This window comes from Planococcus citri, chromosome 3 (assembly GCF_950023065.1).
Source record: "Planococcus citri chromosome 3, ihPlaCitr1.1, whole genome shotgun sequence".
In the NCBI taxonomy this organism is placed as follows: domain Eukaryota; kingdom Metazoa; phylum Arthropoda; class Insecta; order Hemiptera; family Pseudococcidae; genus Planococcus; species Planococcus citri.
This window is the reverse complement of record NC_088679.1, coordinates 30,358,166-30,384,959: the sequence shown is the minus strand read 5'-3', so window position 1 is coordinate 30,384,959 and position 26,794 is coordinate 30,358,166. Positions and strand designations below refer to the sequence as shown.

The 26,794-nt window shown below is 33.8% G+C and overlaps 1 protein-coding gene across 4 annotated transcripts; it reads left to right on the top strand.

The window, feature by feature from the left end:
* The first annotated feature begins 4 nt into the window (after positions 1-4).
* Positions 5-25,512, top strand: Ptp69D (Protein tyrosine phosphatase 69D). Of its 4 annotated transcripts, none has more exons than XM_065357458.1 (26): positions 5-429; positions 1,192-1,351; positions 11,498-11,664; positions 11,761-11,914; positions 12,347-12,483; positions 12,655-12,764; positions 12,856-13,042; positions 14,197-14,411; positions 14,524-14,599; positions 16,238-16,359; positions 16,452-16,591; positions 16,703-16,891; positions 16,970-17,110; positions 17,196-17,494; positions 19,457-19,566; positions 19,776-19,912; positions 19,995-20,139; positions 20,235-20,439; positions 20,523-20,714; positions 20,787-20,988; positions 21,060-21,195; positions 21,287-21,436; positions 21,522-21,698; positions 21,781-21,903; positions 23,333-23,767; positions 23,893-25,512. In XM_065357458.1, exons 1-26 carry the CDS (start codon positions 357-359, stop codon positions 23,968-23,970), a joined length of 4,260 nt encoding a protein of 1,419 aa, XP_065213530.1. In that variant the 5' UTR covers positions 5-356; the 3' UTR covers positions 23,971-25,512. The 4 variants fall into 4 exon arrangements, with proteins under 4 accessions (XP_065213530.1, XP_065213531.1, XP_065213527.1 ...); XM_065357459.1 differs by having other exon boundaries at positions 6-429; positions 19,791-19,912; XM_065357455.1 differs by having other exon boundaries at positions 6-429; positions 19,980-20,139.
* Positions 25,513-26,794: the final 1,282 nt, after the last annotated feature.

Here is a 26,794-nt window from a genome sequence, read left to right as displayed (position 1 = left end):
TTGAGCTTGAGCTAATCCTACGCTAATTTTCTGGCTCAAGAGCAGTCGCATTTTTATTCTAATCGGGAGAAAGAAGTGCATACGAATGTGCGAAATAATTGCCAATTGCGAAGTGAATAATGTTTAATAAATCGGCGTTATTATAAATCTTTTGTTTCTATATCGTCTATTTGTTTCGAGCTGTACAAATGCTTGAAAATTCAGCTTCTTACTTCTATCGCCGTGTTTATAATTCGGTGTAACTAGTGTTTCCGGCGCGTTTACTATTTACGGAATTCTAAATGTTTAAGATGCTAATCGATTTTAAATGATCAACAAACAAGTTTTATTTTTATATTTGATGTAAATCTGTGATTATGTTCGAGCAACGTTCCATTATTGTCTGCTGGTTGATACTTTGTTTCTACTCGCTGTATACGTCTTCTGAAGGTGATTAGAATATTACTCTTACAATCTATCTTCACTTCTTCATATAGTTATCGACGAAATAACACACACCGCTTTCCCTGCTGCTATCTTTTTTCAATTTTTGTAAAAGTCGTTACTCACCGGAAGTGTTTCGTTTATATTTTCGTTGATGTAATGGGGAAATGAAGGAATGCTCGTAGATTTTAATTTTAATAGAATACTAATTTGAGTCTACCCAAGAATATAGAAAAATTATCATTGATCAGCGACTCGTTTATTGCTCTTATTTCACACCTTTGTGTTTATGATTGCCTCAAGTGATAACACACATGTTCTTTGAATCGTAATCGTGTCTCGCCGAATGGCATTTCTTCGTTTGTTTATGTTTTAGAGTGTTTCATTGGCAGAAAACATTCATAATTATATGTTTGCTATATGTTTGCTATTTTACCTGCCAATTTTTTTCTATATGCCTTTATTCTAAATTTATCTGATGGAGGTATTTTCATTTCAATGTGAACAGATTTCATGTTGCTGAGTCGCGAATGAGTTGAATTCAAGTGAGAAAGGGTGTGAGTAGGTGTGTGTACTCCTCCAGTCAGATTCGGAAGTCTTTATGTATGTACCAATTATCAGAGTTCGCAAATTCGTTGAAATAAAGACAATTTTATACATTAGTAATAAGAGAACACTCATTTCCGAAATATGCGTAACTTTTTTTGAAAGAAAAATAACACTGGTTTTTGATTTATACTAACACAATTTATTTATTTTTTGTTTCAGAATCACTACCACTTCCTCAAATACTCGAAGGTAGAGGAAATAACTACACAACTTGCAGCAATGTGTCTTTAACGTGTCTGATACCTCCTCAAATCAACCCTGAAGACCTTATTGTTCATTGGTTAGTGAACAATGAAACAACCACATTTGATAACACCAGGTAATGAATCATCCTAACGCTCCACTACATACCTGCTTCATCGAAAAAGGATCCGAAATTCCGAATTTATCTAATGAAAACAAACAAACAGAAACTGATCTGAGTAATCAACGATGTACTGATCCTCTCCTTACTCATGAAAATGAGCTACCTATACATAAAAACAACGAAGTCAAATGACTCTCCTATTTTATACATTCATTTGATAAAAATTATGCTCAACACTGTGTGAGCCTACGTGATTCACATAAATTTCATAACGCGTTGAATTATTCATATTTTTATTATTCGATTAAGATATCCTCACGTGTCAACTATTCACTAACTCTAGTTGATTTTCAATTCAGAAAGATGAAAAATTTTAACCTTTGAAATAACGTAATCTGTGTAGGTAGATGTCTCCTTGCTGAATTTTGCCACTTTATTTTCGATGCACTACTTACATATTATTGAATGACCAATTTTTGAAAACGAGGTGTCGTTGAACTCGTAATATTTCACACTACTTATGCTGAAGGTTTTTATTGTGCCACCTGGCTTTGTGGCGGATTCATGACGTAATGTAGTTGGAAAAATGGATAAAAATGCTCAAAAATGCACCTTTAATGCAATTTTGCAAAGGGGCCCGATAGTATGAATGCATATTTGTTTTTAGGGGACCACCCCTTACATAATCCGTTTAGTTTTTTTTCCATCACCAAGTTCAAAGAATTAGGGGTTTTGGCCCCATCCCCCTATTGTGCAACTTGGGATTCAGAAAATTATCATTTTTCTCTCTTTCGCTACTCAGGTTCACAGTCCAGCACAAATTTCCTGTCGCCAAAAAAGTACCCACAATTCCTGTTTTCATGTTGATAATTTTTCCTTGATCATTTCTATAGTGGGTTTATTAACAATTTTTGTAAAATTTTTAGTACGTCTACATGTAAAACTTGTTTTCAGTGTTTAAAGATGTCATGTGATTTTTTTTCGCAATTTTGAAATTGAGTCACGGAAATATGAAAAATGTAAAACTAAAACGTTGTTCATTTTGACCCTGCTTTTCGAGAAGCAGCTTCTATGACGATTAGAATCAACCCTCGAGCTGCTTAGAAACCTGCTCCTTGGTTCTCCCGGTCCGCCTGATTTTCGAGTGTTGAGATCTCGAGATCCATCCGACGAAAATCGATGAAATTTGAAATATAGATACTATGAAGCAATTAGAAAAAAATGTCGGATGCGATTTTTAATTACTTGAATAGTTTTGGAATTATCAATGATTGAAAAGTGTTCAAATTTCGTTTATTTTCAATTTCAAATTCTGCGAAAAATACTCAACCAAATGAAAATCGCATCCGACATTTTCTTTTAATTGTTTCAAAGTATATATATTTCAAATTTCATCAAATTCTGTTCAGTAGATCTCCAGATCTGAAGATGCTTGGTGGTAAGCAAGGTTTACACGCTGCTAGTTTATTCAATTCAAGCAACCGCAACTACCGCGAGTAACTTGATTTTTTAAATTAATTGACGGATTATCCATTCTATTTCACGACGAAAAATAATAAATACAAGTAAATTTATTTATTCAGAGATGATCAAGTACTTGAAAGTAAATGTACTTGAATTAAGTAAACTTGCAACGTGTGAATCTTAGTCAAGGATTCTGCCTGCTGCTTATGCAATAAAGTATGCGGAATCGGCCCTTAATCGATTGAAAACGGTTTCGAACAGTTTTATACTATAATTCAACATTCTGCGTCGATTAGAAGTGGTTTCAAGCCGTTCTGGAGCCTCCAGCGTCATTTAAAAAATTTACACGCTAAATTTGAACCGGTTTTATGACGCTTTTTGATGAACTAGAATATTTTCAAAATGTAGCTGAAGGCTCCAGAACGCTTGAAACCACCTCTAGTCAACTCAGCATGTTGTGAAAATTGGGATATAGAGTGAATTTTAGCTTTTCAACTTTATTTGGTAAAATTTTAACTTTCAAAATCTGCTCGAGACTTCAGAACTTCTCAAAACAGTTTGAAACTGTTCCCAATCGATTCAATGGGTCCAAAATAGTTTGTACTCCAAATTCCAGCTTTCTAGTTCAACTTGGTAAAAAGTTGATTTTTTCCCATTTTGGCCATTCGATTTTTATAAATTCACCATGAAATCAAAAAATGTATTTTAGCACTTGAAGTTTTGAGCAGGTGATACATTTTTGCATGATCTCCCGAACTAGCTTTGTCCGGTTCGAAATTTTTCGTGCTAATTGAGAAACTATGGCTAGTTGTTGTTGTCGTTGACAGGGACGAAGCGAAGGGGGGTCTAGGGGGGGCAGCCTGCCCCCCCAGTGTTCCGCGAAAGTTGGGAAAAGTTGGGAAATTGTGAGAAATATAAGAAAGTTGGGAAAATACAAAAATTCCGACAATAAGTATTTTAGTTTTGGAGTTTTCAAATATTAGAATTTCTTACAATCATCAAAGTTGAAAACTTTCCCAACTTTTGAAGCCAAAACAGTTTCTAAATCCATGATTTTCCCAACTAAAATTCACATTTTTTTCAAAAATTTTTGCCCTCGCTTTGCTCGGGCAATTGTTGTGCCTTTTCACGTCAACATTACAACTGTTTTGCTTCTTGAAATTACAAATTTTTAAAATCTTTTACCCTCGCTTCGCTCGGGCCAATTTGTTTTTTTTTTTCACGCTTGCAAATTTCAAAAAACTATTGATAAATTTCTTAAAAAGTTGAGATCAGAAAAACCGAATTTTTTCATTAAATTTGATATTGTTCTACTTTTTGAATTACAATTTTTCCAAAGCTTTTAGCCTCGATTCGCTCGACCCAATTTGATTCGTTTCTACTAACAAGGGAGGTGCCCCAGGTGACATGCACCGATTTTAATGATTCTTGCACCATTGGATAGAGGACATCGAACATAGTCTACCACAAAATTTTCAGCTGCTGAAGTTGATATTTCGATTTTTCAGAGCAATTTTTCGATTTTCACATAGCAATTGTGAAAATAGAAAAATCGTCCTGGAGGGCTCAAATATCAACTTCAGCAGCTGAAAATTTCACCGTGGGCTAGTCTCATCATATGTATTGAAATGCCCAAATAATATTGGAGGTTTCGGTATGCGACCTCCGCCGACTATTTTTGGCCAATTCTTCCAAATTGCAATGTGAAAATCAAAAAATCGCCCTGGAGGGCTCAAATATCAACTTCAGCAGCTGAAAAATTCACCGTGGGCTAGTCTCATCATAAGTATTGAAATGCCCAAATAATATGGGAGGTTTCGGTATGCGACATCCGCCGACTAATTTTGGCCAATTTTTCAAAATTGCAATGTGAAAATAGAAAAATTGTCCTGGAGGGCTCAAATATCAACTTCAGCAGCTGAAAATTTCACCCTGGGCTAGTCTCATCATATGTATTGAAATGCCCAAATAATATTGGAGGTTTCGGTATGCGACCTCCGCCGACTATTTTTGGCCAATTCTTCCAAATTGCAATGTGAAAATCAAAAAATCGCCCTGGAGGGCTCAAATATCAACTTCAGCAGCTGAAAAATTCACCGTGGGCTAGTCTCATCATAAGTATTGAAATGCCCAAATAATATGGGAGGTTTCGGTATGCGACATCCGCCGACTAATTTTGGCCAATTTTTCAAAATTGCAATGTGAAAATAGAAAAATTGTCCTGGAGGGCTCAAATATCAACTTCAGCAGCTGAAAATTTCACCCTGGGCTAGTCTCATCATATGTATTGAAATGCCCAAATAATATTGGAGGTTTCGGTATGCGACCTCCGCCGACTATTTTTGGCCAATTTTTCAAAATTGCAATGTGAAAATCAAAAAATTGCCCTGGAAGGCTCAAATATCAACTTCAGCAGCTGAAAATTTCACCGTGGGCTAGTCTCATCATAAGTATTGAAATCCCCAAATAATATGGGAGGTTTCGGTATGCGACCTCCGCCGACTAATTTTGGCCAATTTTTCAAAATTGCAATGTGAAAATCAAAAAATTGCCCTGGAAGGCTCAAATATCAACTTCAGCAGCTGAAAATTTCACCGTGGGCTAGTCTCATCATAAGTATTGAAATGCCCAAATAATATGGGAGGTTTCGATATGCGGCCTCCGCCGACTATTTTTGGCCAATTTTTCCAAATTGCAATGTGAAAATCAAAAAATCACCCTGGAGGGCTCAAATATCAACTTCAGCAGCTGAAAATTTCACTGTGGGCTAGTCTCATCATATGTATTGAAATGCCCAAATAATATGGGAGGTTTCGGTATGCGACCTCCGCCGACTATATTCGGCCAATTTTTCAAAATTGCTATGTGAAAACCGAAAAATTGCTCTGAAAAATCGAAATATCAACTTCAGCAGCTGAAAATTTTGTGGTAGACTATGTTCGATGTCCTCTATCCAATGGTGCGAGAATCATTTAAATCGGTGCATGTCACCTGGGGCACCTCCCTTGTAAGTTACAATTTCAAGAAACGTATGATTGAATTTGAAAAATATTGAGACCAGAAAAACTGGATTCCTTTATTAAAATTGATGTTTTACTTTTCCATTCCAAGTCACATATTTTCCAAAACTTTTGCCATTGCTTCACTCAGGCCAATTTAGTTATTTTTTTCACTCTATGAATTTCACAAAACCACTGATAAAATTAAAAGAAAGTTGAGATCAGAAAAACCGAATTCTTACATTAAAATTGATGTTGTTCTACTTTGCGAACTACAAACTTTTCAAAGCTTTTGGCCTCGCTTCGCTCGGCCCAAATTGATTCTCATCTACAAAGTTACAATATTTTTAAATATCTATGATTGCATTTGAAAAATGTTGAGATTAGAAAAACCGAATTCTTTCATTAAAATTGATGTTATTCTACTTTTCAAATCATAAATTTTCCAAAACTTTTGCCCTCGCTTCTCTCGGGCCATTCAAAATACTTGCTGCTTTTAAAAGTTTTAAAAATATGAAAGTTAAACAGAAAATTCCAGAAATACTCATAATATTCAAAGCTTATAAAAAATGCAAATTTTTTATTTCATTCCGAACAGAACCACCAGCTTCTCAAATTTTTTCATCGTACCAGAGTGTTCAGCACGTTAAAATTTTGTTTAAAGTTATAATTTTTTGGCTACAAAATGTCATGATACAATCCCCTTACTACTTGTAACTCAAATACCCTCTTTTTTCATCCAACTTGGGAATTTTCAATCAAATAAGTTGGGAATTTTCAGTCAAATTAGTTGGGAATCTCAGGATCCTTGCCCCCCCAGCAAAACCACTTCGCTACGTCCCTGGTCGTTGACTTATTTTTATAGAAAATTGGAAGTGGGGATAAAAATTTTGGATCTCCAATTTGAACCATTATTTTTCTATGTACCTGGGTTTAAAATTTTGAAATTTACATTGAAAATGAAAAAGTGTTTTCGAAAATTTTTTAGTGTTAATCGATCATGTCCTATCCATTTTGAAGTAAGAAAACCATTTTTGAAAATGTTACACTATTTTAAGGTCATTTTACACCACTTTGGAATAGGTTTAAAAATCGTATTATTTTTGCAAGTGATGAAAAACCATTGGAAAGATGAAAAAAAAATTCAAGAACGGTTTTCTTTTTTTTTTAAGTGGATAAAAAATGATCAATTAACTTACTTATAACACAAAAACAATATTTTTTTTTCATTTTTATTGTAAATTTAAAAATTTGAAACCCTAGTGGAAAATTGAAAGTTTTAGGGATCCGAAATTTTTCATACAGTCTTTCGAAATCTCGATCCGTACAACTTTTCATCAAATCCCCCTCCAACTTTCAAAAAAAAAGGGTCAAAGACGACCCATCCCCTACTAGATACGAGTGCCTTCCTTGTGAAAAGATCAGAATGATGTTTTGGTCACTTTTTGGTTGCTTTTGAGATTTCTTAATTGAGTCAAATCGCTTATTTAGCCAAGTAATTCTGCCTAATTTTTTTTTTAGCAGAAGTGTACTTAATTTAAATCCTGATTGTTCTGACGTGTAGGGTGGGGTGAATTGCTCCTCAGTCCTCAGGTCGATCCGGCTATGACTGAGCAGTGAGCTCCACAGCTCTAGTGTGAATCACTCGAAATCAGTTTCACATCTTGCATGTAGAATTTTAGCACCAACGACAATTCACACCAGCAGGGTGTTAGAGAAAAGTCACGTAATGAAATAATAACAAAATGCTGACGAGTTATCTCGCTCTTTGACTGGCGAATAATGTCGTCGCTCTTCGCGAATATCGTGATTATCACGTGCAATATGCTGAATGCTGTTGTTTTAAAAATGCTTTCAATCTATAGTACTACTATATTCAAAGGAGTCTCCGAGACGTTTCAGTTGACCGATGGGCTGATACACGATATTGCTAATACGGTCAGGAAATACAGACAACGTGATCTTTTGTTGAAAGATTATTGTTTCAAAAGTGATTTAGAAAAAAATATAGCTGAGACGAAATAGGTAGGATTGAAATATGTACGAATAGATCAGATGGCTTATCGAAAATTGACGATTGCGCTGAAAAATACTCGATGCAGGTTGCATTAGGGCACTAGTTGCATAAATCGAGTACTTGGAAGGCGTGGTGATGTGTCATCTATTAACAGGATATACGATTACAAATATTACTCGTTATATGCATTAGAACAATAAGTATACGTAGATAGGAATGGACCGTGGTGTGAATTTTCAGCGACGACCAAACGAACGCGAGCTAATTGATATAATTACAGACGTCAATTCATACAGACTCCAAATGGATATTAAAATTAGTGTCCGCCGAAAAAAAACCACACGACAGGAGAACTTGTACTTTACTTTACTATACTATACCATGTAGGGTAGGGATGTATAGTATAGTATGTGATATTTGAGATGCGAAGCCTGTATGAGACTTTTTAGGAGGGGGATGAGGCTGGAGGTACGATATGTGGAATTGTGGACGAGTCAGCTGTGCTTATTTAACTGACATCTACTTATCGTGTAATTGTTATCGACGATCTTTATATTTGTACGAATGCTTGTGCTATAAAAATTTCACTTTTTTCTCGAACTGATATTTATAGGATACACAATATTTGTACAGGTCGTTGAACTATTTTTTGACAATTTTCATATTAAAATTTTTTTCTCTACATCCATTTTAGAAAGAAAGCAATTACTCTTTCACATGGAAAATTTTGTTTTTCTTCATAAATCTTTTTCATCTGAAATGATCGATTTTGCTCTTTGACGTCTGCGAGCAGTTCGAAAGATGAGTTTCCAAGAAATTAGACTACCATATTGAAAATTGAAATAGAATTTGATTTATCATCTGCTATCCCTTTCAAAATTAGAAATTTCCTCGAAACGATTAAGCATAATTATTTGAATTTGAAGAAGATGCATACCGAATTGATGGTTTGTGATATGTAAAATTTTACCTCCTTGAAAATAATTTGTATCACTATTCCTCTTTCCTTCAATTTTATTTTGAGCCCAAAATTGCATGCCCCATATTATCAATGAATTTGAAAACCTTTTTTTGAAAATTGTAGAAGACTGGTGTGTGCATGAGTAAACTAAACATTTAGTTAGGTACCTGTTCAGATATGATGAAAAGAATCATAATTGGTTTCCAAAAATTGCAGTTTTCTCGCCAATTTTTTTCATTTTTTCAATTTTTTCAAATTTGAATGCTCTTTGTACTTTTTTTGAAAAAATATAAAGAGTCGAAATAATTACAAGTTTGTAACAGATTTTTTTACGTTTTTTTTCAAATCATTTTTTCCATTTAACCCTTTGATTATGTGTGATGAAAAATTTGAAAATTTTTTCCATTTTTTTGTCAACAGTTGATTGGTTTTTAGGAAGAACTAAAAGTCTTGCAGAAAAATGAAGAGAAACGGAGATTTTACCCATAATCACTGAACTAATTATTTTCTTTTTTTGAACCTTGGATACCCATGGGTTATCTTATATACTTAGGTAGTTAGGTACATAATGAATTAATGAACTTAGACGTTTGTAAATTATCCTTAAATATTTTAGCTACATTTTATCTGATTAGTAGTTACTAAACGTTTACAATCATTCCTTCTTTCGAAAGACGTAGGTATGTACTTGAGTACTTACTTACTTACTTACAAATTGTATAATTATGAATTATCGAAAAATGCATCTGTTTCTTTCGTTGATTTCTTACGAAATTACGGAGAAAGGTCAGGAAGATGGCCGGATACACCGATGATTAACCTCCTTATCTAGAAGATCTTTTGAATGATGAGTATTAGTGATAGTAAGAATTAATGAATGAATTTTGGCCCATTCTTGTACGACTGATAACTGATAAGATTGTAATGAATGAACTACATACTTCACTTAATTTTGCTTGAACTAATGTATACCTAATTTTGATTTTAAAAATATGCCAACGAATATAAATTGAGAACGCAATTTGTGTAGTACACAAACATGATGGGAAAAACCCGTTATATGCCTTCAACATGACTCATATTAGGCCATTTTTTAAGTAACCAAGTAAAAGTAACTTTTGGTTACTTTTTTGAAAATTTAGGTAACCGAAAGTTATTTTTTGAAAAAATTCCCAAAATCCAATTTTCCTGAATCTCGTTGCTAAAATGGTATCCAATCTCACGTTTTTTTTCAAAACTGCGAAAACCTCTCTGTTTCTTGCTAAGCATTTCTAAAAATTGTACATTTTCGCAAAAAATTCCAAAAAGTTTCATTTTTTCCGAAAAATTCCAAGTTTTATTGTTTTTGGCAGGAATTGTTAAAAATTGCCGAGTAGAAAATTTTCGCTTTTTTGACAAAATTGAGAAAAAATGTACCTTTTTTGCCAATATTTTCCAAAAAATTATGTTTTTTAGAAAAATTGTCGAAGTCTTTCACTTTGCAAATTCATTGTCAGGAATTCTCAATTTTTAGCAAAATTGCCAAAATTACTCAAAATCCCTGTTTTTTAAAAAAAAATATTTTAAATAGGAGTAAATTAACGAGCAGGAAGATATGTAACATGTCTATTATATACCTACATAGTTAAATATTCGAATTAATATTTTATCGATTGATCCAGAAGGGTTTAGTAAACCTTGTGAACTTTACGTACTTTGAACTTAGTTATCCTGAACGTCTCATCTATCGTGTTGTAAAGAAGCAGAACGTTTTCGTAGTAATGATATCATTAATAAAGTACATTAAATACCTACCTATGTAGGTTACATTCGGTATACATAATAGGTAGATTACAATACGAATTAGAGTGGAGAAAAATCCTCTCAAGTTCGTACGTTGACTTAAACGTTGACTCGGAACAAATTTCTACAAAAGTTCAGTTCCTCTCACAAGTGAACCTTTACAGCTCGCCAACTCCAATTGAGTAGGCTAAAATTTGGATAGTACTTATATTTCTGCAAAAAAAAAAAAATCATTCCAAAATTTCCCTTCTCTCTAAAGTCACCCTCCCCCCTCCCGCCGAATCAATTATAACCCTTTTTAAGGCAACCTGTTGAGTACTTCTAAGAAATTCTAGACTTACGTATACATTTTCCCCGCCCCATCCCCTTGCTCACAATGACGAAAAAACGGTATTCACATTTCGCGTTATTTTTTAAGAAACGCTCACCTAACTACGTTTAAAGTTTCTATTGAGGGAATTTTTTGTGAATTGCATCACTGCTGTCTGTGTCTGGATATTTCTTAGAGACTTGGAGATAATTATCGTCCACTCGGTACGGTACGAGTATTATGTATATTCGTGATTTGATTACATTTATGAGAAAATTAACGCTGATAAATGATGTACAAGTTAGGTATGTCTATGTGAGCCCGTATTGTATGTCTCTCTCTATAATGAACAATAATGGTCAACCGTACGGTTACTTGGTCAATTAGTCATCAATTCATCACGTTTTCTTAGGAAAAAAATATCAGGGTGTGAATTTGTCGATGCTGATTGTCGAAAGATCGATTATTTTCCTACGAGTTTAAAAGCAATCAACTTCAAACTTTCTTAATCTCAATATTTAATCGGATCCTACGGAGCCTTTTTCGATGATTTTTTTTTTCAAAAAAAAAATGCTTACCTCATCATTTTACTAATATTTTTCATTTATTTTTGTGACTTTCTCAGAATTCTGGAAGAATCGGGCAAGGAATGTAAATCGTCGCCATCGTCATTATGCTTCGTTTTGAGTATAAAATGTGTAAATAAAACCGATTCTGCGAATTATTCGTGTCATGCGAGGAGTTCAGATGATAAGATCTACGCGTCTAATTCATTCGCATTGAACGTTCAGGGTGAATTATTACTCATTTTTATCGCAATTGTAGTTTTGCTTTAGAATTTCAGTATCCACAGCTGCGAAATTACTAACGATTTTAATCGGTTTATAGAGCCAATTAGATTGGTGAACAGCTCGGGAGATTTGAGGATTAAGCCGGATACGAGTACCGTCGCCGAATTCTGGTGCGAATTCAGCGGACCTGGCGAATATCAGGTGACTTGGAGTCGACGAGAGGGCAACGATTTGCTCAGTTTACGACCAAGGTAAGATCGATGTAGAAACATAATATCTATTTTTAGATCAAAAAAATGGTAATTTTTATCCCCACCCTCGCATCTTGCTCCCACCAGTAGGAAAATGAGAGTGAAAAATGCATTGAAGGGATCTCTAGGCATAATTTTCTTTGATTTCTCAAAATTTCAAATTTTTCCCAATAATTTATGAATGAGGAATACGTTGAATCCTATACGAAAAAATTGAAAGATATCGAATTATGGAGCGAGAAATTTCGTTGCCATTCAAGAGCGATTTATATCTTGTGTGAGGCTTTATTCTCGAGCTATTCCGAGCAGGAATTAAAAAGTTCAATTTCATTAAACAATTTCAAAAACCTCCGTATGGGTCAAAGCTCGACTTCACCCTGTTGTAATAAAATAGTTTAATTAAATTATATCTGTTTTTTTTTTTTTTTTCAGTGATTACTCGCAGAAAAAACTAGATAATGGAAACGTTAATTCAACACTAACGTGGCGAGATTTTCAATACAAAAAAGTGGCCTTTTTTTGCTCCGTGGAAAATGGACCTAAAAAGGAAAATATTCTATATGTTCTGAGTAAGTGAAATAATTACGATAAATTTTTACACATTTTTGTATGTAAAATCATACGAAATTACTCCATTTAAATTATTATATCATCAACCGATTCGTTTGACTAAAACATGAATCAAATTACATCACACGATGGTCGAAAAAATTTTCACTTCATTGATATTTTGTTTACAGGCGCACCTAGTATAACCCTAAAGAAAGTAATACCCACAGGCGCAAAAACCGTGTTCATGAATTGGACGATTGACGATGGTAATTCAAATATCACCGAATACTGGGTTCAGGTTCGTCAGAGTATTTTTTTTTGCGATTATCGTCAAATGAGATACGAAAAAAAATAATAAATAAATAACGCATTTTATCACATTTTTACAGATGAAAAAAGTTGTCGGTACTGATCCCGGATCATGGACTTATTACGGAGAACAAATTAACGGAGAAAAAAATAGTTGTATCATTAAAAATTTAGAGCCAAATACGACCTATCAATTTAAAATACAAGTTAGAAGTTTACTCGGTTCCGGAGAGGATGCCAGTGTTAATGTTACCACGTTCGATAATGGTGAGTTTTGCTGATTAGGTATGACAGTTTTCTAGAAATTGAAGTTTTTTGACAACGTGTGGAAAGTGACCCGAGTCGAGCAAAGGCAAAAGTTTTTGAAAATCCATTAATCTTTGAGCATTTGGGGTGGGGGGATTTCGAATGATGAATTGGCGGATAATGATCGGAAAGAAGGGTGTTTTTAGAGTTAGATTGTGATTTCTAGATGAAAAAACACTTCTCCATTTTTTAGCCCCCCCCCCCCCCCCCCGCAAAAAAAACCTCAAAAAACTGGTAAAAATAAAAATGAACCAGGTTCTTTGGGATTTTGACACATTTTTATTTTTGTAAGGTAGAAAAATTATTTTAAAAATGAAATTACCTATTTAGTTTGGAAAATTTGGTTAGTATATTTTTTTCGAAATTTTGAAATTTTTTGCTTTTGCTGGTTATACAAGGGTTGATGCTATAGGACCTCCTTCGCCCAAATGTAGGACTCTGAAAGTAAAGATAGGCTCTTCGATATATTTTTCCGGCAAAGTACTAAATAAGAGCTTTCAATTTGAAAGAAATCAGCTCCTTAGTTGAATGAAAATTCATAGAACGTTGTAGGGAGTCCAAAAACTGGCGCATATCTCGGCTCCTAGATGAGACCAAATCCGTTCAAATTTTATATTTGAGGTTGAAACGCAATTTTAAAAAATACATTTTTTCAACATTTTTGGATTTTAATTTTAGGATCCCTTACCACAAATTTTAGGCTCTTAAAATCCAAATTGGCTTCTCGATATATTTTTCATGTAAAGTACTCGTTGAGAGCTTTCGATTTAAAAAAAAAAAAATCAACGTCCTAGTTTTAATGGAGTCCTAATCAAAAATTCGTGGAACTTTTGACTCTCATGTTTATTCGTAAGAATTTTTGGTTTTTATCAAGTAACTCCCTTCCATGATTCAAATATTTTGACGAACTCGGGCCTTATGGGACCGAAGTAGTTCAAATTTTGGATTTGAAGTTGAAAGTACTCCCTAAGGCATAATTCACTTCCTCTTCAATTCAATTTTGAAGGATTGGCCCCTTTTTTGTTTTCTTTAGGCAGGGCAATCCATTGGATTCTAATTTCCGATCATTAAAAATTCACTAACTTCAATTTCAATAATAATCCGAATCGTTTCAGATAACAAATTTACTCCGGATGTGACCATCAAAGGGACCGGACCTCATTCTATAAATATCGGTTGGGTTATCCCTCAAAATGAGATGAAGAAAGATGTGCATTTTTATAAAGTTCTGATGAAAAATAAATTCGATAAAAATGAAGAAACAGCCGTGTATTCGGATTTCAGTTACGTATTCACGAATCTCGATAGTGCCACCAATTATTCCTTTCAAGTAAGTGATACTGAGCTTGGATTGTACATACTTTCAACCGAGCAGATTTCAAATAAATACGATTACATATTAATTTTGTCTACGTAACGATGATGATTTTTTTCCCTCTCAGGTGATGGCCTGTAATAAGTACACCAACGAATGCGGCGATTGGTCCAAGCTGGTGGTTGGAACCACGATGGATGGTGGTAAGACGATTTTTGTTTGCATTACGATTACTCGACTGTCGACTCATAAATCAACGATGTCGTATCTTTGGCGCTGAAAACCTTCCCTCCGCGATTCAAAACGTGATTTATCTGTTGGTTAAATTTTCTACGAAATTCGTACGTGGGTTTAAACTTTCTCCTCGTATAGTTCGCTCGCTAGGTGGGGAGGAATTTTTCCCCTCGGCTCGCAATCAGTTCGCTTGTTAGGTAGAAAAATACAAACACATGTCCGTCCAACGTTACGATTAGTTTACATAGAGTATAAAAGTATGTACTCGAAACTGAATTTTTTTCTTTCGCTCTATTTTCTTTGGTCTTTTCGGTATAATCACATCCGACAATCAAGTACACTACACACCTACATTTGAAAATATTTGAATCTTATTTTTTTACGCGTTGTCAATAAATAAAAATCGGAAAAAAATTGATATCGCGAATGTTCGCTTCTCATTGCGTCATAACGACTATCAAGTTTATGATTATTTACGTGATTTTTTTCCATCACCTATCGCGATGAGAAAAAAAACGAGCTGGTGTGGAAGGGGAAAGTGGGGATTTGAAAAAAATTGTCTGACAAGTGACATTCTCTTACGAAGGAAATGAGATTGTTATTGCGGTTAGTCAGATCCTGAATTGATGTTTTTTTGATGTCCGTGTACTAGCTAATAAAAAGCGTACAGTTTGAAACGTTCTGAATTTGATAAAAATTATTGCGCGTTTTGAAAAACTAGCCATTCGGTTTCCCGATGAATTTTTGTAATAGTCGTCGTCTAAATTTACTTTGTTTTTCGATAATAATTGTGATTCGGCGATGAAATCTTCGATTTTCATTTTCATTTTCATTTTAAACGTATCGAATTTATTGTCTGAGGAAATTGGTGAGTTTTTCAATATTTTTTGGGGTACTTTCGAATGGGTAAAGGGAGGGGGCAGGAAATTATTCATCGAGAATATTATCGCAGGTACAACGACAAAGTTGCTGTGACAGTGATACCTAAAGCTAGCGGGTTGTTTTCAGTGCATCTGCATACTGTCCAAGTTATGTGCATGTTACAAACAAAACAAAAAAAAAAAAAAAAACAGATTCTGAAATCTGTAAACCACGAATTATTTTGTTCAATGTTCAGATAATGTACATATAAATGTTTGATTTAATCGAGTAGAATTTCATTGTTTACCTACCTACTGAATTTTCCTTTATCGTTATTCTGTTTCCGGTGAAAACTTGGTATTTCCGCTTAGAAGTGATGCAGTCATTAAAACATCATGAAAATTGTATCAAATTTCGCGCAGATTCTTCAAAACCACGATAAAATCATTAAAATGAATTTTAAAGACTTTTTTTTTGACATGAACAAATTTTGACCCAACATCTCCTTTCTCTCCAAGGTTGAAATTATCAAATAACGTTTCCTGCCAAAAAAAACTGATCTCATTTTTTGAAAGCTAAATAGTATTTTCAAATATTTTTGATTAGGGGAAGGAGGGTGGCACTTTCGTGGTTTCATTTTTGAAATCTTTTCTTTCGTTATCTTGAATTTATTTCATAATAATGCATCATATCTTTGATTTTATGAATTAATTCGCAATGCGAAATTAATCATTTTCATTTTACAGAGGCGGGTCCTCCAGAAAATGTAATGCTGAATTGTACCTACGATATAGAGTCTATGCAAGGAAAAGTGTTTGTAAATTGGACGCAGCCGACAAACCCGAATGGAGAAATTGATCGTTACAACGTAAGTCATTAAAACCTGTTGAAAATGATTTCGAGTAGCCACTAGTCAGCGTATTGATAAAAATGGTTGTTTTAAAAATATTTTTTCTTTAGATCGTGTTACAAGGCGCTGCGAAATACATAAACGAAAACGGTACCTCAGACAGTTACACCTATGGTCCTAAACAGAAACACGTCAAAACCGATCAGAAAAGCACCCAGTTTGAAAATCTAAATCCGAATACAAATTACACGTGAGTGTATTTGAATTCTCGAGTTCGAAATACAAATAATTTCGCTCTTCTCGTGCGTACCTATTCTGAATTCTGATGATGAAAAATAACACCGTCGTTATGACCAAACAGGGTTTCAGTATCAGCAGTGACCAGATCCAGAGGTTCGGGTATTCCAGCAGCTCGTGATTGCTTCATGTCACCTGCTCCACCGAGTGATTTGGCGTTCCAGTGGTCCAAGATGGAAGAAAAAGGACAATGGTACTTTAAACTCAATATGGGAAATATAAACCAGAGAAATGGAGTTATATGTTGTGTCAGGTATGATGAGATTTTCTGTTTAAGATGACGACCACGTAGATTTATGTCAACTTGTGACATTTGGTTATCTTCTTGCAGAGTATTTGTGGTGAAATTGAAACCTCAACAACGTATTGAAGAATTGGGTGATCCTCGAAGTATACCCGTGTATTCGTACCAATACGTTCATAATATTCTCGAAGGCGGACATGCCGCTTATATCGCCGATATTACCGATAAGTAAGTTGTCCTTGTCCGATCAGTTCGTTCTACGATACCTACCTACACTGTACGCAGATTATTTATTATGGTTGTCTCTTTGCAGTAAAACACTCGTACAAAAACACATCGTATTAGGTGACCAAAAATTCACCGGCAATTATAGTAATGCGACGTGTAGCAAGTGTCCGTATACGCCGCCGAAATTATCAATTGTTCCTGAACCGACAGCTATTCCTGCCAAGCAAGATACATCCACGCAGTCGATAAATTTGACCGAAGATTCTAATTATCTGAATGAGAAATTTGTCGCTGAAGATGCAGGAGCCGAGGCCAAAAGTGCTACCCCTTACGATGGCACATTGGATAGAAACAGCAATTATACCGGATTCGTTTTAGTCACCGGTTCGTTGTTTGGTATTAGTTTTAGCTGAAGGGTGGGTAGAGAAATATTTTAAGATGTGTTTGACATTCGAGTATGTCGGAATACTCTCTTTATTCTGTTATTTTTACTTTAAAAAGTGGGTTTCAAAATTGGAAAAATCGATTTGAGCTGCTGGAATTTTTCAATCATGTTCCCTCCAAAAATAAACAAACACGACACCTTGAATTTTGTAAACAGCACGATCTGAAACCTCCATAACCAAACTTTCGGCTGTACGAATTGATTTTTTGATTCTTCGCGAATTTTATAAAATTCAAAATCGATCATTTTTCAATCGAGCGATGGCTTAGCCCTTTTTGGAGAAATTTTAAGATTCTGGAGAAATCTAAAATTTATTGTACTACGGTACTGGATGCTCCAGAATTGCTCAAAATGGTGAAATTAGGATTCGAGAACATAATTTCTGAAAAGATACAGCCCTTGGCGCTAATTTCAAAAAATTTCTTCATCAATAATTAACTTTTGATTTTTATCATTTTTCTCATCAGAAATATTCTGGTTCAAAAAGGAGGTGTCCGACTTGAAATCGACTCAACTCTGGATAACTACTTTAAATAGGCCGAGAATAAGCCGTAACTCGATTTTTAGCTGTCCAAATTATTAATTTTCATATCATCTGAAAAAATTTCAAAATTCTGGAAAAATTGAAAATCACGCCTCGCTGGAGGGATCTGAATGACCGGAAATTATGTAATTTGGTTTGGGGAAGTTGATATTACTATCACAAAGAAACCTCTTGAAGTGTCATTTTCTGATTTGAACAAGGCCGCAATTTTTAGAAAGAGCATAGTCTAAAGCCCCCAAAACCAAATTTTCAGCAGCGCAACATCATTTTTCGATTTTTGACGAACGTCTGAAAATTCAAAATCAACTGTTTTTGGTGATTTATGCTTTTTTTAAAAAGTACGTAGGTACTTGATCAGTAAAAATTATCAAAATAAGTTCTAAAACTGATATTAATTCCCCAAATCCAAATTTCATCATTTCCAGCCATTCTGGAGCCTCCAGCGTGATTTTCAATTTCTCCAGAATCGCTGGAAATTGCACAATTCGCTCTCGGGGGGTTAGTTCTGGTCAAAATAAAGCGATTCGCGCAAATAAATTTCAAAAATTTTCTCGCGTATGGGAAATTTTTGATTTTTGACCATTTTCCTTATGTATAAATTAGGTCAAAAAACCACTCTTGAGGTGTCACTCCCAAAATCGGCTCAAATGTGGAAAAACTCGTTAAACAGGTCGAATATAACACACAACTCGATTTTTTGCTGCCCAACTTCATATTCACGCCTTCTAGAACAAATTCAAAATCCTGGAGAAATTGAAAATCACGCTGGAAGCTCCAGAATGACTTGAAATGGCGAAATTCACCTTCGGGGGGTTAGTTCTGGTCAAAATAAAGCGATTCGCGCAAATTTCAAAAATTTTCTCGCGTATGGAAAATTTTTGATTTTTGACCATTTTCCTTATGTAAAAATTTGGTCAAAAACCCACTCTTGAGGTGTCCCTCCCAAAATGGGCTCAAATGTAGATAAACTCGTTGAACAGGTCGAGTACAACGCAAAACTCGATTTTTAGCCTCCCAACTTCATATTCACGCCTTCTGGAGCATATTCAAAATTCTGGTGAAATTGAAAAATTGCGCTGGAGGCTCCAGAATGGCTGGAAATGGTGAAATTTGGATTTGGGGAATTAATATCAGTTTTAGAACTTATTTTGATCATTTTTACTGATCAAGTACGTACTTTTTTTTTTTAAAAAAAAAGCATAAATCACCAAAAACAGTAAATTTGTAAATTCAGTTAACTAATCCGAGTCGCCATTATAGTTCATGCTAAAAGACCTAGCTGCATTTTTAAAATGTATTGGCGATTGATATTTCATAAACGTACATACTCACGAGTGTTTTGTGATTATGTTCACAGTGCATGGTGATGGCCAGTTTATCCCGGGCTATAGCCCTTACTTCAGCATTTTACAACCGGGTCCTGATCTTTCAGAAGAATCCGATGACGCTGCGGCCATATTACTGCAGGTAATTAATACTAAACGCGTGTGATATGCGCGTAATGTTCGCATACTGCATGAATAATACATACATATGTAGAAGAGTGCAATGTGATGTAGTAGAAGTAGAGTTGTTGTTGGTTGAATTATTGCGAAGGAGAAAAGGAAACATCAAATTTTGAAAGAGCTAATAGGGATTTTTCTCGTTGACGTGTTTGTCTTCACGTCACACTTCAGAATATCTCTTTTCAGATTCTATGCGGAATGATTGTAATATCGATAATGATGCTGGCTGCGTTCTGTCTGCTGCAACATTACACCAAGCAAGTGGCCGAAGCTCAAGGTGTTGAAATGACGCTACGAAATTCGTTCAGGTGAGCGAGTTCCGCAGGGTGCGCGAATAATATAAGAACTGCAGTTAATCGTTTGTACTGAATGAAGTATCATATTTTCTAGACGCTGGTGCCGCTCTTTACGTGGTAGCCATATGCCAGTTTTGTCAAGTCCGCCGGAAGTGCTACCTATTTCCAAGACCGCCTTGTTGGCCGCGTTTGCCGAACTGGCCAAGGATTCGGATTATGGATTCGAACAAGAATTTGAGGTGTGTTTTTCGAATTGAAAGTTTTCATTTGTTCATTGTATTGAGATTATTTCGGAGCTGTGAGTAATTCTGTGATTTTCTATATCATCTTGCAGATGCTGCCAGACCGATTCACCGATCGTACCACGAAAGCATCGGAGGCTCGTGAAAACACTTGTAAAAATCGATACCCCGATATCAAGGCATACGATCAAACGAGAGTGAAATTATCGCAAATCGACGGTATCATCGGATCAGACTATATTAACGCTAATTTCGTGATAAGTTACAAAGAAAGGAAGAAATTTATCTGCGCCCAAGGTACGAGTAATAATAATTGCTCAAATATTTTACCAAAACCGTTTGAAATTCAAAACTAATATAAAATTATGTGCAACTTTTAGGTCCCATGGAAAACACCGTTTGTGATTTCTGGCGTATGATTTGGGAACAACATTTACAAATCGTCTTGATGTTGACCAACTTGGAAGAATATAATAAAATGAAATGCGCCAAGTATTGGCCCGATAAAGAAGAAGAAAAGAAAACCTACGCTGATATAACGATTCACTACGTGAGCGAGAAACGATATTCGGGTATGTGCAGTTGAATTCAAAACTCTTGAAGTATTTCGATGTACGGTATCTAATTTTATTCTATTCGTCTAGATTACGTCGTCCGAGAATTAAAAATGGTCCGCGAAGTGGCCGGACAAACTCGTGAACCGGAAGAAAGAAGTATATTCCAGTACCATTTCCTTATGTGGAAAGATTTCCAAGCTCCAGAACATCCCTCCGGTATATTAAAATTCATATGGCGTGTCAACGAAGCGTATTCGTTAGAAAAAGGACCTATTTTAGTACATTGCAGGTATGCTCGAATAATGAATAAAAGTCGTACTTGTGCTTTAGTTTCATTTTATAATAAACTTTTTTTTTCAGCGCCGGTGTCGGTAGAACTGGTACATTGGTGGCTATTGATTCGTTGCTCCAGCAATTGGACAGCGAGGGCCAGGTGTTAATATTCAATACAATTTGTGATCTAAGACATCAAAGGAATTTCTTAGTTCAGTCGTTGGTACGGTATTCGACTTGATTATAAAAAATTATTTCTATCGTAAATTATGATTTTTATTATATTTTTACGCTTTGTTTTTTTTTCGATGTAGAAACAATACATTTTTGTATATAGAGCGTTAGTAGAGTACGCTCAGTTTGGAAACACCGAAATCAAAGCGAAGAATTTGAAACCAACGGTAGAAAAAATGAAACAATCTGATAACGGCAAACTGAAATCTAGACTGGAAGAAGAATTCGAAGTAAATTTTATAGTTTGTACACGTGTCACGTGTGTCAGCTTCAATGTTTACAATATTTTTCATTAATTTTTTTTTTCATTTGTAGAAATTAACTTTTACTGTAAACTCGCACGAACATAAATCATCAGCGGTCGGTACTGCGCCGGAAAATGCCACTAAAAATAGATCAACCTCAATCATTCCGTTCGATAGAAATCGAGTGATACTGACACCCATTCCAGGACGAGAACATTCCACGTATATTAACGCGTCCTTTATCGAGGTAAACTGATATCTATGGTGAATGATAACCGAATTCACAATTTTTTCCCAATGATAATATTTTTTGACCACCTTTTTTTCAGGGATATGATAACAGCGAATCATTCATAATTACTCAAGATCCGATATTAGATGTAACTGTGGCTGATTTTTGGCGAATGATATCCGAACAAAATATTTCCACTATTGTCATGTTGTCATCTACGGTAAGATTTTACTCGAATGTGATTCGCCTTGCTCATTTGTTCGTTAAAATTCGAAAAATATCTATGTTATTTTGAGTAGATTTTCATTTTTTCCCTCATTTTTTAAATATATGTATATTTTTTTGAATGATTAAATACTGACCAGCTCTCGCAAAATTTAAAAGGCTGAAAAATTTCGAAAACCTGCACTTGTATTAAATTGGTTGTATTTCGGTGATTTATAAGCGTATTTTTTGGATTTTATCGTTTTGAGGGCTGGTGCAAGTCTGCAAAAGTTGATACGACTCTGAAAGTAGAACGAAAAAACTAAAATTGAAATACAATAAGTAACTGTAAATTGAAAAATTATAACTGAAACTGAAATTGTTCCAGTTTTATTTCTTTTTTCGACTAAAACTAACATTTTTCTATTTTTTCTCTTTTTTCACAAAAAAAAATTTTTTAACACTTTTAGCATTAAGTACATTATTCTTTAAAGTTCGACAGAAAGAAAATGGCCAAAGTTGAGTTGGAAAAATTGATGAAAGAAAACTGAAAACAAAAATCTAAAACTAACGCTAATTCAACTTATATAAAAACAGAAAATTGAAAAAACTGAAACCAAAATTCAAACATTACAAAAAATTTTAACCAATAAATTAAAAAAAAACTGAAATTGGAATTTTTTCAGTTTTATTTATTTTTTTGGCAGTGAAATTGAACATCAGGAATCTTCCTGACATTACAGACTTTCTGAAAACTTGACCGAAAATGACAAAACTGAAACTGAAAAAATTGAATAATGCAAAACTGAAAACTAAAAGTGGAAAATGAAACGAAAAAACTTCATAAAACTGAAATAGAAACACAAAAGCTAAGAATTGAAAAAAATCCCACTGGCATTTTTTCCGTTTAATTGATTTTTTGACGTTAAATAAAATGAATTACCTTTCTGGCTTGAAAAGCGTTTGATAAACTTTACAGAAAATGCTAAAACTGAGATTAGAAAACTGAAACTGGAGAAATCGAACAATAAAAACTGAAAAATACCTGAAAACTTATAAAATTGGAAAATGAAGCGAAAAAACTGAAATTGAGTCTAAAGTCTAAAATACAAAAACAAAAAATTTAAAAAATGAGAATTATTCTAAAACTTTTTTTTTCATTTCGAAAACTTACCAGGTTGCCTGTTTGAAGCCATTGGGAAAAATTGCAAGGGCGAAAAATTTTTGGAAAGGAATTTTGGGCTCGAGAAATTTTATTTCCATTTTTTTACATGTTTTTTAAAAAGAATTTCGTATTTTGAAAAGAAATAAGTAAGAAAGGAGAAGAAGACCCCCCTCTTGTAAAATGACCTTCGTAACCTGTCCATGTCAATTTTCAACCAGCTATATCCCTTCGATTACCCGTATCATACATTTGAAATTAATTTTTTCGTTTATTTTTTCAGTCATCATCAGACGGTCAAAAGAAAACAGGCCGATATTGGCCCGATGACGAAACGGTCCACGGCAACATCAGCGTTAAACATCTCCAAAGCGAAAGTTGCCCTTACTACACCAGACGTGAATTCTACATAGCGAATGTAAAAACCGATGATAATCTAGTCGTCACTCAATACCAATATAATGGCTGGCCAACTGTCGAAGGCGAAGTACCTGAGGTTACTCGAGGTCTGATCGAGCTCATGGATCACGCCACTCAGCACGCCGTCAATGCCGGACCCGGTCCTATCGTTATACATTGCGAACTAGGATCTGATCGTAGTTCTATGTTCGTCGCTTTAAGTATTCTAGCTCAACAGTTGAAAACTGAACGACGTGTCGATGTTGTCAACGTCGCGAGAAAGTTAAGGTCTCAGAGGCAAGGAATGCTGACAGCTTTTGTAAGTTTATGCCCAAAATTACATATACATACCTACGTAGTTAGCGTAGAAAATTGAAGAATAAAAGAACTCATTAATGATGATGAAATTTACTCACTCGTGTTTTCGTTTTTTTTTGTTTACAGGCTCAGTACGAATTCTTATATCGTGCCATTTTAAATTATGTCGATTTGCATCACTTATCCGATTCTGAATCGGATTAATTCAATACGCTCGAGTAGCGTGTAAGTTATATTTTTTAACGACGAACATTTTTTCGAGTCTGTATGTCAAGTATGTGTTGTTTTTTTCCCTCTCCTTTTCAAAGTTTAATTACCATGATAGCATTTAATAGCGAGAAAAAAGGTAAAATTTTCGCGAGTGTTCTAATCTTCTTTTTTTTTTATTAAAAATCGTTGAAAAAAGGCCTTATTTTTAAGCAATATCGTACCTACCCCCAATTTCAATTTATCGATTGATACGAAGAGGATTTCAATTCAATATTATAAATAAACAAAACTGATCAACGATCGAATCGTATTAAAGTTGTTGTTGCAAGAAATATTGCGATAAAATAATACGAATTTAATCAGGAATTAAAATAATTTTTCATTTTTTTACCTTTTTTTTCGAAACACTGCGTGTGTTCTTTTTTTTCTTAAATTAAGCTTTATTTTTTTTAGTTGTGTATTTTATGTTTTTTAATGTTATTTTTATTATTCGTGTTTTGTAGTAATGCTAATAATTTCAAACAATTTTTTTTTAATAAGTTTGGGAGGGTAAACTAGTCATAAATTAGGCTTTTGATTTTATTTGAATTTTTCAATTTTTTTTTTTGGTTTATAGCCTAATTCGATGTGTTTTTTTTTTAATTTTTGAGAAAAAAGTTCCTTTTTTTATGCGTGAAATCAGCATTTTAAATTATTTTTTTATTTTCTCTTCGCTGCATCTTGTTCATCTGTCAGTACTGCCCAAGTTTAGTAACTTTTAATGAATAATTTCCATTTTTGCAAGTGGTCAACGAGATGTAATGTGGTGATCTAGTCTTTAGTTGAATTTAATATATTACTGTTGGTTTAGAGGAATGATTTGATATAAAAAGGGGGTCTGGGGATCGGAATTTATCAGGGGTTTCGATCATTAGAACCTCTTTTAGGTCATCTCAATAGAAAAATGTGAATTTAATATCTATGTTTATATTAACCGTGAGAAAAGTTTATGTGATTTCAAATTATTTTATAATTGTGATAATCGTGGCTGGCAGAGAACTTTGTATGGAGATGGAGGGGATGGTAAAGTACAAAATAGGTACCTCGAATTGATCTTCTGTTATTTAGATCGAAAGATGAGTTAAATATTCAAAACGTCATACATTTTGCATAAAATTTGCATGAAATAGTCAACCTGAACATTTAAAATCATCGCTTGTTTCGTCGTCTCTAATTTATTCTGTTTATTTTCATCGTACGAGTTTCACGCGAAATAGATGTGTTTTTATCGACAAAATCGGTTTTTGCTGCTAGAAGAATATTGAAAAAAAGAAATAACTTGATCCGAGGAAGCTAATTAACGAGAATAAATTTTCATTAGCGTGAGATTTTCTCAGCTCGAATTAAATAGGTACATATACGAAGCGTTATTCATCGTTCGTCAAAATTTTCCACCACCGTTGTATAAGATTATTTCCTCGAAGTGATTATTGCTTTTCGTTTATAGAAACGTACTTTTATCGTTTTTAAAACGCAATTCTAAGAAATAATGATCTCGATTTTTTCGTTCCATATTTCAACTGCTAATTGAAATTATTTTACAAACGCCCAGTTCCGATTATTGATTCTGATCGGAAAATGTTTTCAGTTTTTCTCAACATTTCGTTTTTGAAGCGTTGAAAATCGAAGACATTTTTTGAGCAAAATCGATTGTGACTTTCAAAAATATACTTAATCTACACATTTAGATTTTAAAAAAAAATGATATTATTTCGATGCAGAATTGAAAATTGTTCAATTTTGTCGATTATTTTTCAATTGATTGGATTTTGAAAAAAAATGTAAATTCATTGGATTTTGTCGATTTTTTTCGATTAGTTCGTAATTACACTTGAAATTCATTAAAATGAACACGACTTTTTTCGTATTTGAAATTTGTTAAAATCGAGATCATTTTTCGAGTGAAATACATAAATCGCAATAATTTTTTAAAATTACTCAAATAAATAATTTTAAATTTGACCTTTGATTCGGATTTCGAAAAAAAATTTGAAAATTACATAGATTTTGTCGAATATTGATCACTGTTGATATTGTTCAAATGAGTAAGTTTGCTCTGTATCGATTATCGATTCTGATCAGAAAAGTTATCACGATTTTCCTCGACTTTTTTCATTTTGAAATTGTTGAAAATCGAGATTACTTTTCGAGAAAAATCTATTGCAATTTTTAAAAATAAATTTTAAAAAAAATTGAATTTAAATTTTAAAAAAAGTCGAAAGTTGATTTTTTTATCTGTCTCGATTATTGTTAAAATTGTTCAGATTAAATTTATGCTCGTTTTAATCAATTATCGATTCTAATCAGAAAATAATCACGACTTTTCTCTCTACTTTTTTGTTTTTTAAAATTATTGAAAATCGAGATTATTTTCGATTGAAATCGACTGTAATTTCTAATAATGAATTAATCATTTTTTAACATTATTTCATCCAATTATGGACTTATGTAGAAAAAAAATTGTGTCGATTTTTTTTTGGTATCTCGATCATTCTTGAGAAAGTGTGTTCGAATGAATGAGTTTGCTCGAAATCAATTATCGATTTAAATCGAAAAAACATCAATATTTTTATCAACTTTTTTCGTTTTTGTTGAAATTATCGAGAATAGAGACCATTTTTCGAGTAAAATCAATCATTTTCAGGAATGAATGAGTCATTTGTTTACATTTGATTTCATTTTGGATTTTAAAAAAAAATAGAATGAGAGGTTATTTAGATTTTGTGTGTTGAAATGAGTGAATATGCTCGAAATCAATTACGACTTAATTCGAAAAAAT

What these genes read in the sequence shown, in the direction of transcription:
- Ptp69D (XM_065357455.1), top strand. Translation starts at nt 357, where the DNA reads ATGTTCGAGCAACGTTCCATTATTGTCTGCTGGTTGATACTTTGTTTC. An exon ending in CCACCAATTATTCCTTTCAA is followed by an intron (nt 14,412 to 14,523) that starts GTAAGTGATACT and finishes TTTCCCTCTCAG; the next exon opens with GTGATGGCCTGTAATAAGTA. An exon ending in TTGTCATGTTGTCATCTACG is followed by an intron (nt 21,904 to 23,332) that starts GTAAGATTTTAC and finishes TTATTTTTTCAG; the next exon opens with TCATCATCAGACGGTCAAAA.